Raw genomic sequence first — 25,062 nt, 5'->3', positions numbered from 1 at the left:
GATTTCTTGCTGGAGGAATTGGTTCAGGTTTTATTGTTCACAGTTCTCAAAATGCCCAATATATAATGGTCACTCAGATATATCCCGCCGTGGCTAAAACTGACCAGGTAAGGAGAGTGAATTTATTTTGGGCAGCTCAGTATCTTTATGAACAGGAAATAATAAAAATACCCACTCAGGTATGCCGTGAATCACTAAGCTGACAATTGCATATGTTTCGGGTCTTCAGTACAAGTATCTTGAAGCAAGTGTTTCACACACATTTTCCATATATGCTATGCTCATGATGCTTACTATTTAGGTGTATGCTAGGCTTTAGCTATGCTTATTGTTAATTTTATAGCACCTATTGCTGTGGCATTCCCTTGAGGAGAACAGAGTGCTGGGTACCAGCTGGTCGGACTTGTACGAAGGTCCCTTCCGGATCCCCTCCTCTCTCAGTCAAAGTGCCACCTGGACCGGGGAAGTGAGGAAATGGCGTAGTTACACAGTTTTGCTGGGGCTTTCCTGTGATATGGTGTTACTTCTTTACCATCTTACTGTATGTTCACCAGCATATTAGGACTGTGGCCAAAACTAGTGCACCTGACAAATAATATTGGAGAATCCAAGAGAAAGACAAGAGAGAGGGCAAAATACAGAGGCGGATATGATATTTGGGTAAAAAGAATTTTTCTTTTAATTAAAGTTGTACTCGCTAGTGGTTGCAAAATAAGTATTTCATGTTTGTACCAGAGTTTGTACATTTTTAAGAGGGGCATAGAAGACCCAGGAGCTGAAGAAAGATGCATGTCATCTGATCTGCGGAATGTGGATGTGGCTACAGGTGTGGTTCCATTGGGCTGAAATGGCTGCTAATAAGTGTTTTTAAAGTGATGGTGGCAGCTCCCCACAGAGGCTTTGTCCCCTTGGAGCTTTGCTCCCTAAGTTTATTTATTTCTCCACAGGCTTTCAACTTCCTCATTTCTCATCAGAAAAGACATATTTTTTAGGACCATTGTTGGTACTGGCCGAGGGAGCAGGAGGAGGGATGTAATCTGGTATTTTGGTATTTGAAGGATAAGATCAAATTTAAAATTACAAATTAAAAATACAAAGCTCTTTTACGAAGGCGGCAGAGCAGAGTGTAGATCTTATTTGTTTGGGTTATTGGGACAGGAGTTGCGGTATGATTTTAAGCATCCGTGGGCTGTGGAATCAGTTGTCCGTTGTGTCCAGCATTCATTTTCATCTGTATGTCACAAAATGAAACAGCAGAATAGGAAACGTGAGTATAATATACATACACTTGATAAGAAAAAATAGGGACACGTATTTCTTCGTGGAAGTTCTGTGTCTATGTATGTGTGTGTGTAATGCATGTGTGCACACAGACCATCACACTTGCATACTGGGGTGCATATACAATGTTTTGGTATCATGATGGCTCCACATGTTTGGAAAATGTTGGTTTTAGAGCATTGCCTTTATTAGAGCCTGAATGTGAAAAATTCATATTCCCTTTAGCTCTGTCAGATGCTGTTGGTGGACCCTTTGATGAGCTAACAGTTCTCTGTGTTTCTGTGAGTCTTTATTGTTGGGAGGACTTAATGAGATGGGATAGATGCAGCCCTTGGCCCAAGGACTGGGTGGCACATTGGACTTCCCTACATTTTCCTTTTCTCCTTAAGAATAGCCAAGATGTGTTCTTGGAGCCCTCTTCCTCTCCTCCTTGCCTCAAAGCTGGTTATATTCTGAATTCAGCCTCGCTGCTATCTTTCCATTCCCCAAGATTGTGTTTGCTTCTTCCCTCTCCATTCACTTTCCATTCTTCCTTTGTGTCTTCTTTAAACAATTTCTTTCACAGCTAAAGGGATCAGCTTGATAGCCTTCATCTTTGGGTTAAGAAACTAGAGAATTTCTTTTCCTTCCTTTCTTTCAATTTGTCCATCTCTGTCTTTTTCTCCCACGTTAAGAAAAAAAATTACATACACTTGGGTACTTGGGAACCTGGTTTGCTATACTACTCGAACTTTAAGCCGGTGCTACTTGATGGGGTCTGCACATCAGAGCTGGTCAGCACACTGTTCCTGCCCATGACCATGATAGAAATTGAGAGCAAGTCTTCAGAAATTTTATAGAAATTTGACAAGTGTTTTTGCACTTATTTAACCTATTAACAAATATGGGCTTGCATTTTGCATGCCTTTTTATTGATTCTTTTTGGAAATCCATGTTTATTGCATTTTACATACATTTGATCTGCGATGCCTCAGATATTTTTAGAGAAATGGTCGTTCATCACAGGTGGTTCGAGAAGCACTTCTCTAGATAGCTGAATTGTTATGACTGGTATATGTAGTAGGTCAGAAGAAAAACCGAATGGCCCTGTAAACTAGAAGCAGGATTTATACCAGCAAAAGTGGAACTTGTAAACTTTCTATTTAGCTTTTGGATTTTAAATCTACAAATTTGAAGACATGTCATAGAGAAGAAAAAGAAAATGAAGACAAAACAGCCAAAGGAAGAGAAAGACCAATGATCTGTGTACTTTTACTAAAATTAAGAGGCTTAAGAAGTGAATTTTAGAGTGACATTAATATTTGTGGGGGTGGGAAATTTTCCCTTCTTGCCTTTGTCAGGAGGAAATATTTTCTCCTGCAATTCAAGGCGGGTTTTTGTTTGTTTGTTTTTTTGTTTTGTTTTGTTTTGTTTTGGCTTGTCCAAGAATTAAATTGGCATGAGACAAATTAACAGGAGAAAATAAAACTTAGTGACAAATATACACAGGGCATTCCATAAGAATATGAAACCTACAAGCAGTCAGGCAATTGGGGCTTATGTGCCATTCAGAGCTAAGAAAGGAAGTGGTTATCAGGGACTTTAAAGGGAAGAAAAACAATTCACAGGAAGATGAGAAAGAGTAAATGTTTGACAAGTGTTTGCTGGGTCTGGCAGAAACAATGGGACATAGAGAAGAATGTTAACAGACTTTTCTAAGTTCCTCCCTGTCCACCACACCTAGTTCATATTATACAGTGATTATCTATGGTGATGGCTCACTTTTTGGAACAGCTCCTCTATCTAAATTCTTTTATCGAGTTAGGGGGTGGGTCAGAGTTTCTTCCTGAGCCTTCCATTTCTTCAAAATAATCTATATGTCAAAGAGACACATTTTGGGGTGGCAAATTTTGATCCTTTGCACCTTCTAGGTTCTTTGACTGGTCTAGTAATTAAATTAATATCAATTAATATAACAAGAAATTAATATAAAAAAGATTAAAAGGAGGAAACAAACAGAAGTTTAATATATTGTATACTTCCTGTATATATGGGAGAGACCCTAGAAAAGGAGCTTCCTGAAACAGCTGAAGCCATCAGCTTGAATACCATCTTCAGCTAAAGACCAAGGATGCAGGAGGTGGTGAATCAGGAAAGGAAAAGCAGTCAACAAGGATAAGGTTGTTTTGTAAATTTAAGCCTTTTTTTCCATTGACAAGAGTTTCTAGAAATGTTGTTATCCCCCTCTTCCTGGTACAGAAAGGGAGACACTGTTATAAACAGAGTTTCCCCTGTTAAGTGTCTCTTAGGCAAGGGTGACTTTTACTCAGTTTTGAGAACTTCACGTGTGTGTGCTGTTTCTTAAGAGTAATTAACTACTACTAGGTGTTTATCCAAAGGATACAAACATAGTGATTCAAAGGGGCACCTGTACCCCAATGTTTATAGCAGTAATGTCCACAATAGCCAAAATATGGAAAGAGCCCAGATGCTAATCAACAGATGAATGTATAAAGAAGATGTGGAATGTATATGTAATGGAATATTACTCAACCATCAAAAAGAATGAAATCTTGCTATTTGCAATGACATCGATGGAACTAAAGGGTATTAGGCTAAGTGAAATAAGTCAATCAGAGAAAGAAAATTATTACATTATCTCACTAATATGTGGAATCTAAGAAACAAAACAAAGGAACATAGGGGAAAGGGAAGGAAAAATAAAATAAGATGAAAACAGGGAGGCAAACTGTAAGAGACGCTGAGCTCTAGGAAACAAACTGAGAGCTGCTGGTGGGGAGGAGGGGAAGCAGATGGGGTAATTGGGTGATGGGCATTAGGAGAGCATTTGTTGGAATGAGCACTGGGTGTTTTATGCAACTGATGAATCCCTAAATTCTACCCCCAAAACTAGTCATATACTATGTGTTAACTAAATTGAATTTGAATAAAGAATTTAAAAAAAAACAGAGAAAGAAAAAAAAAAGAATAACCAGCTTAAAATAATCCCCATGCCAAAGAGACACATTTGGGGTGGATAATCTGCTCCCTTGCAAGTTCATAAAATGCTGCTTCTCCACCAGCTAAAGTATTTAATAACACGTAATTCTCTCTTCCTGCTGGATGATGGAAGACGCTCCCTTTTTTGTTGGGCTCACAAAGTTTCTGAAATGTATGAAGAGAATTTGTGCAATTTCCTTAGCTTTTAAAAATCTAGAGCCTCTACCACACCAATGCAAATTTTAATGATGGAGTAGAAGGGAATAACTAATTATATCTAGCTATTGCTGCTGTCACAAACAGTGATGGAAGATAGTCCAATCAAAAGCATTTGCCAGTGGATATGATTAAGCTAAATTTAATTCACCCAAAGATTCAAGAATGTGAATATTGCATGTTCTCATAGCAAAGTTTTCGTTTTCAGAGAAACCAAAATAATTATCCCTAAAGACCTTCAAAGAGTGCTTTTTAAAAACTGCCCCTTTTGAAGCCAGCTCTGTTACGTGGAGTTCTTTTCATTTGCCTGCAATGTTATATTCTCTACTCCTACACTTGTGACTTAAGGGTGTTTTGTTATTTGAACACAAACAGAATTTCTATGCTAATTTGAATTCTATTTCTTTTATTTATTTGCCCAGTTGGAGTGTTTTTTGTTGGGGGAAAAAATTGAGGTAAGGAAGTACCTACTGAGGGAGACCCAATTAGTCTTTGAAAATGTATTTCCTCATAGTCAAAACATTGAAGCAGGAGGTGAAAATTAAACATTCATCCATATAGGAATATTTTTTTAAAAAACAGACTTAATAGTCTAAAATTGAATATAAATGCCTTGGATCCTTTAAACATTGGCGAGTTGACTTTACTTTCGAAGCCGATAGGTGATAAATTCAAACAATTCCCTCCCACCTGCCATTTCTGTATGCCCAACTGGGAATTTACCCCCAGGATTCTGGTTTTGCCAGACTGCTAAGCATTAAATGTTCACACTTTCTCATGTAAGCTACCATAAGACAATATTGTAGCACCATCAGGAAATACCTGTGTTGGCTGAAATGTTATCTTCTCTACTTTGAAGCTGTGAGATAAGTCCTCATGACCACATGTAGAAATAAAGATCCTTTTCCCAGAGCTTTAATGTAGAAGCAAGATCAACTATGTCGAAGGTTTTATAACCCTTTAATACTAATGTTCCCCTCTCATGAGAGGAAACTTAAAAATTACCACTTAGATGAAATAGGATAGGACCAGGAAGGTTGTGATGTGGACAGGTAGAAATATATCAAGTGAAATGCTGAAGAATTGCAGATAATTTAAAGAAGCCACACATTTGAATGATGTGTGAGGAAAACAAAGTCGTGGTAATGCTGGTCAACAATTTTTGAACTTGCGCTATTTGGCAAGCATTGTCCTAAGTATCCTTATACATTAATCATTAATTATGGGGGCTACATAAAAATACCAACTGAGGGAGAAAAAAAGGACTTCTCAGGTGACCATATCCCAGAGAAGGGGCTTGGAAAAGAGAGATTTTCTTCCAGAATCTTCTGTGTTGACCATAGTGTTGTTCAGGTGGCTTTTCTTCTGTTGAAAGGAATAAGAACTTTGCTTGTGACTAGGCAAGGCAGAATTGCTTCCTGAGGCCAGAACAGGTGAAGAAGATGGTCGGGATAGAGCTGGCATGATCTGCCACACCCATGTTCTTGGAAGATCTCTCTGACACATTTCGCAGAATCACACACTGAAAATGATAGAGTTTGTGAGAGAAATGGGGTTGGGGCTGGTCACTCGGAAGCTATGCACCTCTGTAGCTGGAGAACTGACAAGAACAGTAACAACCCTCCAAAAATTCCTGGTCGCATCAACTCCCATTCTGGCTTTCAGAATCCCAGTAACTCCATCCTTCGCTCTGTACCCTCAGGCTCTGGTTTTCGTCTTTCTACTGTAGTCAGTCCCTTCTAATAGAGATCACTTTCTGCCAACTTTCACTTTCTGCCAACTTAAAAATAGGGTCCAGGTTTTGTCTTCTTCATCAGTCAATGTTCTTTCCTTTTCAACTCAGGAGGGGAGCAGAAGCTCCAAGGTTTTTTCCTCTGTTCTTGCAGTTTCCCAGATAACTTTACAGAGTAGAGAGGATGGTTTTTTGAAACCACTAAATTTCTTGCCACTTCTTTTCTGAGTGGAGGCATTGTGCAAGTCTGGATCTTTGTTTAAAGGTCATCATGTAGCCCTTTATTGAGATCACTCAAAAACTTTAATGTCTTGCCGAAAGTCACACATGAACCCAAGGATTAGATGGATGTCATACCCCTATTTGCTAATCCCGTTTGAGCTCATCTGCATTACCGAAGCACACCTGGTAACAAAAAAGACTGTGTTTTCTGGCTTAAAAAGGTTACAAAGGAGAAAAGAGTATAAAAATTATGATCATTTGAGTATAACTTACAATACCTGCATTTCACTGTGACCTCAAGTTAAAAATGTCTGTATACGTTAGACATCTCAAACAGCCAACAGAGCATTTTGTGCTGGAATGGAGTATAATGGAGGATCGGTGGTACAGCTAGGAGAATCATGTTTTAGGGATTCCTGGTGATTCCCTGAATAGTAATGGTAGTAAGATATCCAGTTTATACCAATATGTGGAAAGAGACTTGTCTGTTTCAGCTTCACCCAGGCATCCAAGCTAGATGTCACGGGATACAGGAAATACATGCTTCTGCCATCCTTTACATATGGTTGTGTTTACCACCCATGGCTGCCTGAGTGTCACTGATGGAAAGTACTTTTCTTGTACTAAAGGTTTTGGTAATTCAACGTTGACCTCAAGGCCATGTCCTGGTCAGCCCTATCAGTAGGAAAATATATTGTAACTAGGTTGCAGGTAACAGAGCCCTACAGAATAGATCTGCTTATATTTACCCAGAAAAGTATGATTTTTAACTCATATCATAAACACTAACAGTCAGTTTTAGGTTTGTGAGGGGATTGGTCTACCCTGCCTATTTTGAAGATTTTTTTTTCTTTTACATTTTATAGAATCTGGCTCATCTGAATCATTTCAATGATATGCTCTTGCCACTTGTTTCCTCTCTGTGCCCTCAACTCATTCTTAAATCACATTTGTAGTTCTTCCTTATTACTGGAATATATGTTCCATAGATAACCCTTCCCTTGTGGCTTGGCTTTCATATTTCCAGGTGCATAACATTCATCTTTTGAAAAATTGCTCTATTTTCAAAGAGCGACTATAATTTTCCTTCACTGTCACGAAGGGATTTGTTTTCTTCATATATGCTCAAACAACACATGAAGAAACATGGGGTTATTGGAGTGTAACAGGGAGAGTGATGGGCTGGAAGCTTAGGGGCTCAAAGTTTTGGTTTGGCCACTAACTCATCCTAAAACCTGGGTAAACAGGATTCTCTTTCCTGATTTCTCTTTGACTCAATTCCTGTTTATCTTTAATGCCATTACCACTAGCTCCCCTTACACAGGGCACTGTAGAGGTAACAGCCATCAGTAAACATTGTCTGGTATTGATTCCTTAACAGTAGCCTATTAATTTATAAAAGATATACCTACATTTACGGTTTTTTATTTTTGTCCTCATAATAATTCTCTGAGAAAGGCTGTCTTCTCTTTTTGCTGTTTAGGAAATCACAGCTTGTAGACAAGAAAAGAAATCTGAGAAACAAACTGAGGGTTTTGGAAGGGGAGGAGGGTGGAGGGTTGGGTGAGCCTGGTGGTGGGTATTAAGGAGGGCACATATTACATAGAGCACTGGGTGTGGTGCATAAACAATGAATCTTGGAACACTGAAAAAATAAAATAGAATAAAATAAAATAAAATAAAAAAGAAATCTACTTCTAGTAGTGTATATATGTTTCTGGTATTCGTTGAGTGTGTACTAAAATACATGTACACAAAAACATACATACACACACACATCCTTGAAAATTATGGTTCATAATAATGGAAATTTTAAAAAGAATTCTTAGCTGGAGATAGTCTCCTCTCCCAATAGAAACCATGAGTCCAGCTGTATGTGAGTAGTATTTCTTTTTTCATCTTTATGCTCGAAATTTAGGTGTTCTTTCCTCCTCAGAGTTTCAATACATTTTTCCTCTCTGCCAGAAAGGCTTTATGATGGTCTGTTTTCTCTTTTATCTTAGAACATTTTGCTTTTATCTTTCTTTATGTTTACATAAAAACTTTACATTTACATAAAGAAAAATAAAAGCAAGTATATGATAAATAAAATTCATATAATTATTTTAATTGGCATTTCTATTGATCTTAGACATGGGGAGGGCCCGAGTGACACAGCTGATGTCACGGTATCTGGAAAGCTTGAATCCACATGGAAACTCTTCAGCAGTCGTGGGTGGGCTGGTGGTTTGGATGTGAAGATAACATTGCTCATAGAGATTTCTGAGTAGGACCATCCTCTGACTGGCACAACGATGGCATCAGTATGCTCAGTCATTACGAGTATTGAAAACACCTCCACTATCAAGAAGTCAGTTGTTATGGCAATGGGGAAGGGCTGGTGGCAATGAACTACAAGAAAGTTCTATTATATTGGCAACAGGGAGCATCATAGGGCCAGTGAAGTCTTCTAAGATTCCACAAATCAGGCCAGTCTGTTCTCTCTCTCTCTCTAGTTACACGAGAATATTAAAGTGCTCAACTGCTGAATGGTGGAACCCTCACAGAATAGTCTTGTCCCATAGCACTTTCTGAGATGTTAGGAAGGTTCCGTATCTGTGCTCCCCAGTGTGGTAGCCATCAACTGTCGGAGCCCATTCAGCACTGGAAATGTGGCCAGTGTGGCTGAGGACCCAAGCTTTTAATATCATGGGTTTTTACTTTATTTCAATGTAAATAGGCACACATGGCTAGTGACTACCAGATGATCAGTGCAGGTCAGCAAATTATGCATATTTTTGTTACTTAGGAGACTGAATGCGGTAACTTCAAGGGAACTTTCCATTCACTGATCTTGAGAATTCTTTGAGGTGAAAAGGTGTGAAAGAGATGGAGCTCTCAAAGCCTAAGTAAGATCCATAGCATTGCAGTGTCAACCCACCATGTAAATGATGACGGCTTTGAGCGATGATCAGGAAGTAGTATTTCCGGTTGTAACTCTCCATTGATTTTCTTTCCACAGGCTCTTTCATGCTGGTGAACACATCTGGGAAACCTGAGGGACAGAGAACCCACCTCCTCTTACCTCAGCTGAAAGAAAATGACACCCACTGCATTGATTTTCACTATTTTGTATCCAGCAAGAGTAATGCTGCTCCTGGGTTACTCAATGTCTACGTGAAGGTCAATAATGGGCCTTTGGGGAATCCTATCTGGAACATATCTGGAGACCCTACCCGCACGTGGAACAGGGCAGAACTGGCCATTAGTACGTTCTGGCCTAATTTTTATCAGGTATGATCTTTGTTTTCATTTCCTGTTTTGATGCATCTTCTAACTTCTGAAAACACAGTTTTTATATTATTATAATCAGAGAATGTGTAAGAAGTGTAGGTGTTTTTTTAAATACCCATGTTAGGGAAGCATGTGCTATTTGCTAAGGAGTGTATTAAGTCTTTATAGGTTACCTTGAGAAAAGAGTAAAGAACACCTTTCAAACTTGTTTATGCATATACTGTTTTAAGAAAATAAGAGGGGGAAAAACCCCCAGAAATGTTGTTTTAAGTAACCTACAGCAGGGCAGGAAATGCTATCTAGAAGCGCTATGTTAAGTAAGGCATATTTGACCCACAGAGACATAGCACTTGAATCTCAAAGAGGAGACTCCTTCATCATGAGTTGCTCTCAGGAGTAAATGAGTCATTAGGAAGTGAGCCTCATGGACCAGCTAGTGAGGTGCAGCATCCTGTTCCCATCCCTGTATGCTATGGGAAGAAAAGAACATGTGTAGGCTAAGTCCTTGTCATGGAGGGGCGACTGTCCCATTCCTTGGGATGTTCGGTTAAGACCCATGTCACCCAGTTGGAGTTCTCATTGAAAGTAATGAAAGAATGGAGACCAGGAGCAGTTAAGAAGTGGTACCAAAGGAACCCTGATTTCATGTCCCTTCCGGCAGAGAGTGATTTTTATCATAAGTGCGTCCTGACTCAGGACCAAAGGTGGAAAAATAGTGACAATGGTAGTTGGTGCTTTTTTCCCTTTTGTTGACAGCACCTTTTAAAAATAACTTGATTTTGAGAATACTCGATTGATTTCAAGCTAAAAGGATTCATTAAAAAGATCGAGATATTTTGCTTTTCTCTTTCTTAATTCCTTTGGCTCTCTCAGGAGCCAGCTAGAACATGGATCCAAGACCATCTCTCATATTTAATTGGGGTGCTTGGCTAGACTCAGGGAAGGGGAAAACAGACTCTTCAAGGATTGCCTGTCTTCCTAATGGCAGGAACAACACCCAGGCATCCATTCTGTGGGTTTGGTGTTTGTTAGGGAAGATGCATCTATCCCAGTTCCTCTACTCCTGGATTTGATAATGGGAATAAATGGGCTGTCACTGTTGTGCCTGATTTGTCTCTGTACTCTTTTACCTTCAGCAGTTTCTAGAATTTAATGATTGAGAAATTCATGTGTCTTGAATAGTACATATGCAAATTATTAAATTAAGTAGTACACACATAAATTGTTAAAATCTCTTAAAAGTACACTTGTTTTAAAAGTGTTAAAAATTTAGATAGGTCTAAATTAGCAATCTACTCTTAGCAATTGATCCCAAGGAAATAAGGAAGAATGGTTGCAAATAATTAACTACAAGGATTTTCATGGCGGTTTATTTATAATAATGAAAAATCAGAAACAGTATTATTTCCAACATTAGAGGGTTAGTTAATTTATGTTACCTCAGTACAAAAATGTATTTTGCAACAATTAAGAATAATGTCCTGGAAGACCATTTAATGATCTACTTAAGCATTAAGTGGAAAAACTGGTATAAAACAATAAATTCCACAATTTAAATTTTACATATTATATTTTTAAATTTTAAAATTATATTTATATGACTATATATATATAATTATGTATTATGTATATATAAATATAAAATAAAATGAAGACTAAAGTATATGCTGAAATAAATGTATTAAAAAGTATCTCCCTAGCTAATAGGGTAACAGATGATTTGAACTTTTTTTCTTTATACCATTGGTCAGTCATATTCTAAGTTTTCTCCAATATGTATGTACTATTTTTATACATAAAATTCAAAAGAGTAAAAAAAGAAAAAAAAGTTTTCCTTGCACAGGGAAAACATCCTATTTAACAAATAAACCTTTTTTACAACTGTATTAGCAATCAGTGGTATAATTTTTTTTTTAATTTATTTATTTATTTTTATTTGTTTATTTACAGCATAACAGTGTTCATTGTTTTGGCATCACACCCAGTGCTCCATGCAATACGTGCCCTCCCTATTACCCACCACCTGCTTCCTCAACCTCCCACCCCACCCCCCCCCACCGCCCCCGCCCCTTCATAACCCTCTGGTTGTTTTTCAGAGTCCATAGTCTCTCATGGTTCATCTCCCCTTCCAGTTTCCCTCAACTCCCTCTCCTCTCCATCTCCCCATGTCCTCCATGTTATTTGTTATGCTCCACAAATAAGTGAGACCATATGATACTTGACTCTCTCTGCTTGATTTATTTCGCTCAGCATAATTTCTTCCAGTCCCGTCCATGTTGCTACAAAAGTTGGGTATTCGTCCTTTCTGATGGAAGCATAATACTCCATTGTGTATATGGACCACATCTTCCTTATCCATTCATCCGTTGAAGGGCATCTTGGTTCTTTCCACAGTTTGGCGACCGTAGCCATTGCTGCAATAAACATTGGGGTACAAATGGCCCTTCTTTTCACTACATCTGTATCTTTGGGGTAAATACCCAGAGTGCAATTGCAGGGTCATAGGGAAGCTCTATTCTTAATTTCTTCAGGAATCTCCACACTGTTCTCCAAAGTGGCTGCACTAACTTGCATTCCCACCAACAGTGTAAGAGGGTTCCCCTTTCTCCACATCCTCTCCAACACACGTTGTTTCCTGTCAGTGGTATAATTTTAAAAAGATATGGCTCCAACAAAATTTTTCTCCCATAGTACTAAAATGAAAGGAGAGGAAGAGGGTTTGGTTAAGCTAGACTTTTATATGATGGACTAAGCTAAGAGGCTAAGTGTTTTTAGAAACCTCTTTTGGAGGAGACCTTCCCAAAATAGAGAAGACGTAGGTCTGTGATGTTCCCACTGCCCTCCTGGTACCTGCACTAAGGTTCTGCCGTAGCCTCCAGGCATCTGCAGGATTGAGGCAGTGGGACAAAATTCCAGGCAAGATCAGAAGATAGGTCTGCTCAACTGTGCTTTTCACATCAACTGTGATTTTCCCCTCTTTCACGTTAACTGCCCAGCCAGCATCTCTAGGTTTGAACTCTCTTGGGCCTCCAGAGTCTAATGCATTGGTTTAGTTTTGACATTGACCGCAATCCAGATCTTAAGTTGTGTTTTTGCCTTTGTCTAAGCTCAGGCTATGACAGAAAGACCAAGGACTGGGTGCTTCAATGATAGACATTTTTGTTCATGGTTGCAGAGCCTGTGAGTCCTGTAGGATTCTCACAGATTCAGTTCTTAGTGAGGACCCTCTCCCTGCCTTGTAGATGGCCGCCTTCTTGTCTTCTCAGAGGGGGCTCAGTGGCCTTTCCTCTATGTGTGCATTTGGAGAAAAAGAGCTCCTGTCTTCATTCTTCTTATTTTTAGGATGCTAATTTTGGGGGCTCCACCTTCATGATCTCATCTAAACTGAATTACCTCCCTAAAGCTCCATCTCCAAATATCCTCACATTGCGAGGATATTTCCAACATATGGAAATGGAGAGGGACACATTCATCCATAACAGCCTTGACACTGCTAGCTCAAACAGTTGAAATTAAAGGGAGGATTTAGTTTAATGGTCTTAGCAGATCAGCCTTTAAAAAGGAATTCTGGAACTATATTGAAAGTAGGGTGGTCCTATATATTAGGCCATTATGATTTCCAGTGACTTCTTCCGTTCTTGGGCTCTTTTGAATTAAATATTTTGCTTCCCCCATTGTGAACCTCTGACCCCATCCCCCAAGCCCACTTACTTCCCACTGTCATGTGTCTTACATAATGAGCAGTGCATGACTTACCAAGTTGAATTAGAACCTAAGTCTCACTATCTCTTTTTGGTTCACTGGTTGACTCATTAGGAATAGCTTTCTACTTTGAATTGAGAAATGGATTTATAGGGGTCCCTGGGTGGCTCAGTGGGTTAAAGCCTCTGCCTTCGGCTCAGGTCATGATCCCAGGTCCTGGGATCAAGCCCTGCATCGGGTTCTCTGCTTAGCAGGGAGCCTGCTTCCTCCTCTCTCTCTGCCTGCCTCTCTGCCTACTTGTGATCTCTGTCAGTCAAGTAAATAAATAAAATCTTTTAAAAAATGGATTTGTAGAAATTCTTTAATACAGCAGTGCTAAGTTTTTCAAAAATCTGGTGATCAACATCTGGAAAGGGTTCAGATCCCCTGAAAATGCTCTTGTTTAATTTAGTTTCTGAGCTTTCCAGCCAAAGTTTAGTTTTCAAAGTTGTAAAGGCATAGTGAAAGGCATATTTCTCCCTTATCTGCTGGGCAGTAAACATACTGAAATCATTACCCTGATAGTAACACAAGCTATCAGGTAAATGACGCTCTGTAGGTGCTACAGGAGCGATGTCAGCAGGAAACCTCCCAGACACTAAGCAATAGGCCTTAAAATCACCATGTAAGACCTGAATGATGTTTCCCAGTTGGGATGAGAAAGGCAAACCATAGTGACAAAGGTGAATAAGAAGGAAAACACCTAGCAAAGCCTATTTCCACCCTGGCCCAAGGTGTCAACCCAACTGGAGATGACCAGAAAAAAGCTAGAAAAATCAGTTCTCTGGGCATGGACAGCACTACCCAAGGAAGGAGCTTCCTTGCATAGTGTGGTCCTCAGCACACTGAGCTAACACACCTTTACTGAGGAGAGGGCTGTCATATCCTAATGCTCTTAAAAATGTGAATCAAGCCGGGGTGCCTGGGTGGCTGTCTTTAGGTGCCTGCCTTTGGCTCAGGTCATGATCCCAGGGTCCTGAGATCGAGCCTTGCATCTGGCTGTCTGCTTGGCGGGAGGCCTGCTTCCCCCCTCCCACTCCACCTGCTTGTGTTTCCTCTTTCGCCATGTCTCTGTCAAATAAATAAATAAAATCTTATAATATTATAAAATATTATAAATAAATAAAAAAAGTGAGTCATGCCTATGAGCCCATGTGCTTTTGCACTAATTTTCCAAAGATACTTATCTGTAAGAAGTTCTGTGCTCATCTAAGGATATGAGTCTGCTCTATGTGACTACAATTAACAATGTAGATGTTAGGAGCACCAACCCCCCATACATTGGAAAATCCATGTGTAACTCAGAATTCCCCAAAACTTGACTAATAACCTACTGTTGATTGGAAGCCTTACCAATAACATAAACAGTTGATTAAAACACATGTATGTTGTAACTACTACAGTACTTATATGCTAGAAAAAATGTTATTAAGAAAATCATAAGGATTCCAGGTCTCACATTTAGGTCTTTAATCCATTTTGAATTTCTTTTTGTGTGTACGGTGTTAGAAAGTGGGCCAGTATCTTTTTTTTTTTCTTTTTTTGCATGTAGTTATCCAGCTTTCCCAGTACCATTTTTTGAAGAGACTCTCCCCATTATATAGTCTTGCCTCCTTTGTTATATATTAATTGACCATATGGGTGTGGTTTCTTTCTGGGTTCTATCCCATTCCATTGATCTATGTGTCTGTTTTTGTGCTAGTATCATACTGTTTTGATTACTATAGCTTTGTAATATTGCTTGAAATCTGAAATTGTGATGTCTCCAGCTCTCTTTTTTCTCAAGATTGCTTTTTGGGGGTCTTTTGTGGTTCCATAGAAATTTTAGCATTATTTGTTTTAGTTTGTGAAAATGCTGTTGGTATTTTGGTCAGGATTGCATTCAATCCGTAGATTGCTTTGGGTAATACGGACATTGAGCAATATTAATTCTTCCAATCCATAAGCATGGGATATGTTTCCATTTGTTTGTGTCATCTTTAATTTCTTTCATCAGGGCTTTATAGTTTTCAGAGTACAGGTCTTTCACTTCAAAAAGGAGATAAGTTTGTAGTGCTGTTCTGTCATTACTGAAAAAATTCCAGGTGTAAGTAGACTCACACAGATCATGCCCATGTTGTTCAAGGTTCAACAGTATTACATTTTGAATCACAGAATACAAGAACTATTATTCTGTTGTCACGTGAACATGGTTCATAATAGTCAATATCTAAATGATTCCTTTTTAGGAAACAGGCCATTTCTGGGGTAGAAAACTGAGGACAAGATAGTAGGATATGAACATCTGAAGGAAGCAGGACCCTTGAGAGACCCTGTCTCACTGCACAGGGCGTCTGCTTTCCCCCCAGACGTCACCTCTACGTTAGAGAATTCAGCCTGCAAGATACATTAGAGAGATCTAGGACACTAATATAGAGTGAACATACACTTGAAATATTAGTATATTAAAATTAAAATGTTTTATGTCCATATAGCAATTTATTTCTAAAAGATGCTTTTCACATTTTATTAAGTAGCATTGATATAATGAGTTAGGATCGATGAATTAACTGTTTTAAAGATATTTCATATTATAATATTATTTGGAATTGGGTAACATCATAGTATAGTAGAACATATGGTTTGGGTTAAACAGAACTGATTTAAGTATCAGCCTTGTCTACTTATAAGTTTGGGCAACTGAATTAAACTTATAGAAACTCAGTAATTATGGGACTAAATATAAAGGCCGTGCAGGGTGTAAAGAGGAATGGAAAAGAGTATTTAGGATGTTCTAGCCTTTCCATAAATAGTGGTAGTTTATTGAGATTAAGATTATGGTAGACAGAAGAAGGGAAATAGCTAATATCTGAGTGCTTTCTCCCTAAGTCACTCCTTAAATGTGTTTAGTGGAAAGGCAGAAGGACCTCAGTGAAAAGGTGTTATAGAAATGAATCCTTCAATGAAACTAGGTAAAATAAAGTGAACCAGATTTCTTTCCCCCCCGAACATCCCAGAACTTTCTGTCATACAAAAATGCAAGGTTAGGGGCACCTGGGTGGCTCAGTGGATTAAGCCTCTGCCTTTGGCTCAGGTCATGATCTCAGGGTCCTGGGGATCGAGCCCCGCATCAGGCTCTATGCTCAGAGGGGAGCCTGCTTCCGCACTCTCTCTCTGCCTGACTCTCTCTGCCTACTTGTGATCTCTCTCTCTCTCTCTCTCTCTCTCTCTGTGTGTGTGTGTCAAATCAATCAATCAATCAATCAATCAATCTTTTAAAAAAATCCTTAAAAAAAAAAAAGCGAGGTGAGGTTTCCTGAATGTTTCTGGTATCAGTGTGCTCTGGACTCTCTACCATGGGAAGCAGGTCCTCCAAAACCTCCCATCTTGGGGACAGACGCACTGGGCTCCTTTCCTTTATCCTGTCTTTACTCTCTTTTTTGGTTGGGGATGCCCATTGGGTTTTGGCTACTACCCATTTGGTATTTCTCAACTTGGTCAGAGTCTGAGTTTTGCAGTTGTAGTATTTGGAGAGGTTTTCTCTAAAAGTAGACACAACTGTCCCAAGCACTTTTGCTCAATAGTAAGTTGCCTTGAGCATCACTCCTTTTCTTAGTCTTTAGCCTAAAGTTATCTTAACTTGGCATTTAGAGTATCAAAATGTTTCTTAACAAAGTGTTCTCACCATAGCTTGTCCTATTTTTAGGATAATAGTATTCTGCAAGTACAACTCACAATGGTAACCTGCATGGAATGCACCTAATTATAGGTTAATTGCTGTTCGTTAAAATATAAATTGTCAAGTATTTGGCAATTAACACATATATAGTTTCTTAATTACTGTTTGTCCTGATTGCTGCTACTTAGAACCTGCTCCTCTGTTGGGCAGCAGCAGTGAGCAGTGCTGGCTGCTTGCTCTCATAAGGGCACCAGGGCTACAGGACCACTTCTTTGATTTAGACTTTGACTTTCTGCCACATTACCAATAGTATTTTCCTCTCCCAAGCACCTTCTTGCTTTATTGTGATAATGAAAAGCGAGAGAGAGGGAGAAGGATTCCACTTTGATTCTGTATCTTTCTCTTCTCTTTATTCTTTCCCATCCCTCAAATTTCTGGAGGCTATCTCTCTATTTCTCAGGGTTTCTAACCCTGCCTGTACCCAGAGATGACTGGGGAGTCATCTACCCATGCCTTCTCCCTGCTTTTGGAATATAGTGGTAATGAATCCAGTCAGAGGCAAGGGAAGCAGTGATCTTTAAGGTCAGTGGTTGCTTTGAAAAGAAAAAAAAAATGCATAGATGGCTTTGAAGTCCCTTCCCCATGCCTCTTAAGAAAGGGATTGGGCTGGGAGCAAGTGGGGGGTGGTAAGAGGGAATGTGAGGACTGAGTCAGAATGATGACAGTCTTACTATTTCTCTAGAGTCTCCCAATTCAAGCAAATTCTTAGAGGTACAGAAAGATCCTGGGACCCTAAGACCTGTTCTGAGTTCTCTGTGTAGTGAGGATGGAAAGGACCTTGGACTTTGCCAGAAGTTAAACCTTGATCCACCTGTTACCAGTCTGACATCTTTCCTGGTAGATGAGCAGCTGAGGGAGTAGGAATGACTGGGTCATTCCATCTTTTCACATTAAACTCCAGCCTTTATTCCCTATCCAGCGACCTTGGATTGATTCTTTGCTGTATTTTCCTTCAGCCCACTTACTTTGCTAGAAAGTCACAGAAGGCTACTCTGAAAACATCAGCTCTATCTGCATTTGTTGCATGTATCACAGACCAATCTGTCATACAACTAACTAGAAAGAAATAGATGATCCCTGAGCACTGCTATGGCCAACTGCTCTATCCCAGGAAATCCTAAGGGCCTGGACAAATCCAGAGCATAGTCCCCGGGCTGGGCTTGCCAACATTGTTGCCCAACACACTTGGATGGACTCCTCACAAGAGAAGCCAGTAACTCCAGAGAAAGTTTGGAAAAGAGAAAGGGAGAAATTTATGTTGGGTTCCAGCAGCCTGGGGAGGTGGTAAGCTTAAACCTTAACAATTGGTCAGTCTGCCCACAAGATGGACACCTAGAGTTTCACTGGGAGAGAATCCAGGCTACGTGCAAGAGAGCGGGCAGAGAGCATGTGATCATGGATGGGGGTTGGTATGTGTTTAGTGGGTGATCGTGGGCAGAGAAGGGGACATGTGGGGCAAGAGAGTGAAATGAAATAGAAGTAAGCAGTGTGCCTGATAGAGAATTTAAAGTAATGGCCTTGAGAAAAGAGTGGAGGGCCTCAGTGAGACCCTCAACAAGGAGATAGAATATATAAAAAAAAGAGGCAATCAAAGATGAAGAACTCAATAACTGAAATGAATAATACATGAGAGGGAATAAATAGCAGATTCGAGGAAGCAGAAGAACAAGGGGGCATTTTGCTGCTATCAAGGCATTTTGGTTTGGTGGTTGGAATGTTCCAGTTATTGCAAAATATTTTCATCAGTGCCTCAAGAAAGTTTGATTAGAAGAACAGGCGGGTAGGCCAAAAGAAGTGGATTCTGGGGAAGATGGTGAAGTAGGGGGGATTCCCAAGCTCCCCTCACCCCATGGATAAACCTAGAGAAAACCTAAATTAGTGTCAATAACCAGAAAATCACTTGAAGACTGATAGAATGGGCTCTCCATAGCTAACTGTGGAGAAGAGGCCACAGTTCTACAAACTGGCTCCCACAAACACACCTGTGGAGACCTTGCTAATACCACATGCCCCGGCCTTGTGTTCTCCTGTGGACATGTCCCTTCTAACCCACCCTCTGTAGGAGGCAGTTCCTCAGCAGTGCCAGAGGCATGACTATATGCAAGCAGCCCTGGCAGGGGCCAACACCATTCCAGAGTGACTCCTGACCATGGGAGAGGGGGAGATAACAACACACACCAGTTCACCTATGGCCCCAGCAGCAGGCTGAGGGTAGACATGTGGTTCGCGGGCAGGTTCCGCCCACCAATGAAAGCCTATCAGGGGACAGTGCAGGGAAAGCACCCTACCACTTGGTGTGACTGTAGCTCTGGCAAACATCTGGTCTGACCCAACTCAAGCCCAAGGCAGCTCTAAACTGGGACCTTAACAAGCATAGGGACCAAACCCTGCCCACAACAGGAAGAGGGAGCTTCTACAGGTGACTGGACTAAAGGCAAATGCAGCTCAGCCACAACAATATGGCTCACAAGCAGGAGATACTCCTGAAGAGCTAGGTTCTGGTTCACAGGGAACATTGCACCACAGAGCAATGCAAGACCTCTTGCTCATAAGGCCACTATTTTCAAGAGCATGAGACATTGACTTTCTTAAAACATAGAAACAGACACAGAGTTAGACAAAATGAAGAGTCAGAGGACCATCTCCCAGATGAAAGAACAGGACAAAATCATAGCAAGAGAGTGAAATGAAATAGAAGTAAGCAGTGTGCCTGATAGAGAATTTAAAGTAATGGCCTTGAGAAAAGAGTGGAGGGCCTCAGTGAGACCCTCAACAAGGAGATAGAATATATATAAAAAAGAGGCAATCAAAGATGAAGAACTCAATAACTGAAATGAATAATACATGAGAGGGAATAAATAGCAGATTCGAGGAAGCAGAAGAACAAGTCAGTGAGCTAGAATATAAGAGGAATGGAAAGCAATCAGGCTGAATAGAAGAAAGAAAAAAGAATAAAAAATGAGAATAGGGATTCCATGCTCATGGATTGGAAGAATTAATATCATTAAAATGCTGATATCACCCAAAGCCATCCTACAGATTTAATGTAGTTCCTATCAAAATATGAACAGCATTTTTCACAGAACTAGAACAAACAGCCCTAAAATTCGTATGGAACCACAAAAGACCCTGGACAGCCAAAGCAATCTTGAAAAAGAAGGCAAAGCTGGAAGCATTACAATTCCAGATTTTAAGTTATGCTACAAAGTTGTAGTAATCAAAACAATATGGTACTGGCACAAAAATAGACACATAGACCAATGGAAATGAATAGAAAGCCCAGAAAGAAACCCATGCTTATTGGTCAATTAATCTTTGAAAGGAAGAATAGGCAATGGGGAGAAAAGTCTCTTCAACAAATAGTGTTGGGAAAACTGGATAGCTACATGCAAGAGAGTGAAGCAGGACCACTTTCTTACACCATACACAAAAATAAACTAAAGATGGATTAAGGACATGAATGTGAGAGCTGAAATTTTAAAAATCCTAGAAGAGAGCATAGGCAATTTTCTCTGACATTGGCCTTAACATTTTTATAGATGTGTTTCCTGAGGCAAAGGAAACAAAAGCAAAAATAAACTATTGGGAGTACATCAAAATAAAAAGCTTTTGTACAGTAAAGGAAACAATAATAATAATAAAAACAAAAGACAACCTACAGAATGGGAGAAGATATTTGCCAAGGATATTTACAATAAGAGGTTAATATCCAAAATATATAAAGAACTTATACAACTCCACACCAAAAAGCCAAATAACTCAATTAAAAAATGAGCAAAAGACATTAAGAGATGTTTGTCCAAAGAAGACATCCAGGTGGCCAACAGACAGATGGAAAGATGCTCAACATCACTAGTCATCAGGGAAGTGCAAATCAAACTCACAATGAGATATCACCTTATACCTGTCAGAATGTTGAAATCAAAAACACAAGAAACAAGTTTTGGTGAGAATGTGGAGAAAAAGGAAACTTCATGTACTGTTGGTGGGAATGCTAATTAGTGCAGTCACTGTGGAAAACAGTACGGAGGCTCCTCAAAAGATTAAAAATAGAATTACCATATGATCCAGTAATTCCATTACCACGTATTTACCCAAAGAAAACAAACAAAAAAACTAATTCATAAAATATGTACTCCTGTGTTTTTGCGGCATCTTTTACAATAGCCAAGATACGGAATCAACTCAAGTGCCCATTGACTGATGAATGGATAAAGATATAGTATATATACACTATGGAGTATTATGCAGCCTTAAAAAGGAATGGCATCTTGCCATTTGCAACAACATGGATGAATCAAGAGGATGTATCACTAAGTGAAATAAACCAGTCAGAGAAAAACAAATACCATAGGACTTCACTCATATGTGGAATTTGAATTCATTTAATTCAAACGAAGAAAGGAAAATAAGAGGCAAAGCAAAAAACAGAATCTTAGCTATAGAGAACAAACTGGTGGTTGCCAAAGGAGAGGTGGGTGGAAGAGGGGTGAAGTAGGTAAAGAAGATTAAGAGGCACACTTAACATGAGTAATATATGAAATTTTTGAATCACTCTTGTACACCTGAAACTAATGTAGCAAAGTATGTTAATTAAATCGGAATAAAAAAATAATATGAATTTAAAAAATAAATAAGAACAGTGGATTTCAGAGCATGAGTTAAGAGGTCTATTCCTGGGTTGGACTGTTAGAGCTATAGTTGAGCAAGAGTGCTTGCTGACCATGCTCCACTGCCAAAAGTTTCTTCCATTTTTATGGGAATATGGCAGCCATTCTCAATCCAGCTACTTCCTGCTGGACAGGGGAGATGGAGGTGTTTTTCAAAGTGGAAGGAAAATATGTGTTGCTGTATTAATTAATTCTGACTCATTAAAGCATTTGAATTGAAAGAATATAGCTTAGGTACACACCACAATGTGAGCCTGAATCCCAAATAGAACCCTGCTCCTGAGAGTAGAATAGCCAAGCCCATTTTGATTATTTCTTTGAAGACTGACTTTATACCTGTCAGTATCCATGAAAGTAAGTGTGCAAATCAATCTCTGACTCCTTCCCCTACTCTATCCAAGAATGGGGTGTGCTGACCCATGGTTATTGTAACCATGTACCTGGCCACTTGGCTTTCTTTTCTTTTCCTTTCTTCTCCTTTCTTCTTCTTTCTTCACTTTTCTTTTCAAGATTTTATTTATTTATTTGAGATAAAGTAAGAGCAAGTGAGAGAGCATGAGTGGGGAAAGAAGGGGCAGAGGGAAAGGAAGAAACAGGCTCCCCACTGAATAGGGAGCCCAGTGTGGAACTTGATCCCAGGACCCTGGGATCACCACCTGAGCTGAAGGCAGATGCCCAACCAATTGAGCCACCCAGGCACCCTGTCACCTAGTTTTCTTGATGCTCATTTCTACCTCTGATGAAGCATTAATATGGACCCAACAAGAAGAATGAATAATGACACAAATTCCCCATTGCTCGGCTTGAATGTATGCTAGAGCCATATGGTTATCCATGATAATTTCCATGATAACTTTAGCAGGGGAATCTAATGATTTATGATCATTAGCCACACTGGTTAGAACTCAGGATAAGTTGTGAAGCATGTGTTCATATGCAGCAACCACCCCCCCACCCCAACCTCTGCCATGGCAACAACATATAACCACAGAAATATGCATTCCCATCAGGGATATTCCCTGGTAGGCCATAACCTAGTCTGGTAAATACCTTCATAGAGCTGGCCCAGTGCTTAGTTTCTTGAGGAGTGTGGAGGGAGAAGAAACAGACCAGAGATACTGTTTCGGGATAGAATTTGTAACACAGTCCATGGCCCAGGGGACTCCATCTAATTTTCAAATAAAGACAAACCCAGCCAAGAGTACAAAGACAAAAGGGAGAATCGGTCTACCAAATGGGTAGCTCGTTCCATCCAGTCTCTGCCCAGCTGAACCTGGCTGTGAATATTGCCTGTAGCTGGAAAAGAAATAGAATGTTGCTTACACATAGGGAGTTTGTCCTTTTTGGCTTCATGTGGTATCTGATTGGGGGAATATATGCCTGTTTTTTTGTGTTCTGGAAATTACCTCCTTTTGTATCGTAAGGAGAGGGACTGTAAGACACAAGGGTGCCTTCTGATCGTCTTGGGAAAATCTAGCTATTCTAACCCTATACATTATTGTCTGGGCCTTAAGGATTGGACATCTGTTCCCCTTGGATCCCCGAGGGATCATAAACTGGGTGTACCAAAGGGTCTCCCTGGTCTAGTACCAACTGGGTTTTGGGTGACATTTCCAACACTTGACAATGCATGTAGTTGAGGGCAAATCCTGAGTTATACAAACTAGTGTGTTATCTTTCCAACCTATGGAGAAAAAAAGACATGATTAATACAGTGCACAGGATAAACATAGTGGTTATGTGTTCTCTTTTCTAAAGAGGTATTTTAAGCCTAATTAAAGTGACTTTCCCAGTAGGAGAGTTTGGTGGTCTCTTCTATCTCCTCCTTTTCTTCTTATGGGCACTGTTTAACTCTTGGGTGATGTATCCACAGCTTCACTTTGCCTAATTTTAGGGAGAAAGTGGTGGCTTGTAGGACAAGGTCCAACCCATTTGTCAGTTAATTTTTGGTCAAGTCCTTTCCAAGTTTTTGATAAGAGCTTGTCCCCTGATTGCAATGGGTGCCTTGGTCCTTCCAGCAAGGAGGCCATCCTGGAGGAAGCAAACTGATGAATGATGGTTAATATTTTGGTTCAAGTGTTGTACGGATTGTTTAATTTTTGTTCCATAGGAGCTCCCTCTGAGCCCACACTGAGGTGCCACCCTTATGTGGAGAAGGGTGGGCAGCAGTTACCTTTCTCATGTTAAATGAGTTTCTTGGCACAGCTTCGTGATGGTCTTTTTCAAAATATGGTTCATTTTCTCCATTTTTCTTGTTGACTCTGGGGTGTGGGAACAGAGCAGCTTGTTTCACACACTTTTCCTCCCTCAAATTGAATACCTCAGAAGCAAGGTCTACCAATTGAGAGTTCATGGCTGCTGCTCTCTTGACCTTCTAGAACTTCTTTCCTATATCAAGGGCACTTTGTCCAAAGAAGTCACATTAACCATTCTCAGATTTTCAAGAGCCTCAGAATCCTCATTGGTATATTTTTTATAAACTTGATAAATCCTCTCCAGAAACTTGGAGGGATCATCATTTAATTTTTGTTGAATTTCCTCAACTTTAGTAAGCCTTTTTTGCTCAGCACCCCTCACTTTAGTCCCATTAACTTAACACCTTCAGCAGTGGTTCACCATTCCTTCAGCAACAGTTGGGTCCCAACCAGGTTTGGCCACCAGGACTGCCCCTGCCAGTGAGGGGGTATTACCTGGGTTTTTATCATACACATGCCAAACCTCCTCATGGGCTTCATCATTCACTTACTAGGAGTTGCTAATTGACTGTAAGGAGCCTACTTCACAGAGTCTGGCTAGCTGCCTAAGGAGGATTATCCGTGGCAAGAATAGTAGTGAACCATTCAGACATTTTCTGAGGATCCTCTCTATAAAGTGTGGTTTGACTGTTTTCCAATTTAAAGGGTCTGACTTAGAGAAAGGTGTCTGTGTCCAATAGTTTCTGGCAGGCTGTCTCTGGGGATTCACCCCTGCAGGATAATGCTACAAAGGAACCGCCCCGTTCCAAATCGGGGTGCCTCCTGACCACATTTGGTATCCCTGAAGGTCTTGAAAGGGGAGACCATTCCTGCCTCCTGGGGCATAGCTAGGAAGAAGAGAAACTGGGGTAGATGGGGCTCAGTGATTATCCACATTTGGAGCCAGTAGAATTCCCAGGGCAGGGGATTTGAAGATTGTAACAATCTGAGTTTCTCATTTTTTCCTTGTTTGACCTGCTGTTCTCACACACATTC

General features: G+C 39.9%; 1 protein-coding gene across 13 annotated transcripts in view; it reads left to right on the top strand.

Annotated features, from left to right (window-relative positions):
• The window catches only part of PTPRM (protein tyrosine phosphatase receptor type M), a 793,799-nt gene that overhangs the window by 293,254 nt on the left and 475,483 nt on the right, over positions 1-25,062 (top strand). For all 13 annotated transcript variants that reach the window (XM_046025010.1, XM_046025008.1, XM_046025007.1 and 10 more), the window contains exon 3: positions 9,432-9,703. In XM_046025010.1, coding sequence (XP_045880966.1) covers positions 9,432-9,703 — 272 coding nt within the window. The remainder of the gene's footprint in view (positions 1-9,431; positions 9,704-25,062) is intronic.

Source organism: Meles meles, chromosome 12 (assembly GCF_922984935.1).
Source record: "Meles meles chromosome 12, mMelMel3.1 paternal haplotype, whole genome shotgun sequence".
In the NCBI taxonomy this organism is placed as follows: domain Eukaryota; kingdom Metazoa; phylum Chordata; class Mammalia; order Carnivora; family Mustelidae; genus Meles; species Meles meles.
The sequence above is the reverse complement of the archived record's forward strand: the minus strand, read 5'-3'. Positions and strand labels throughout refer to the sequence as shown.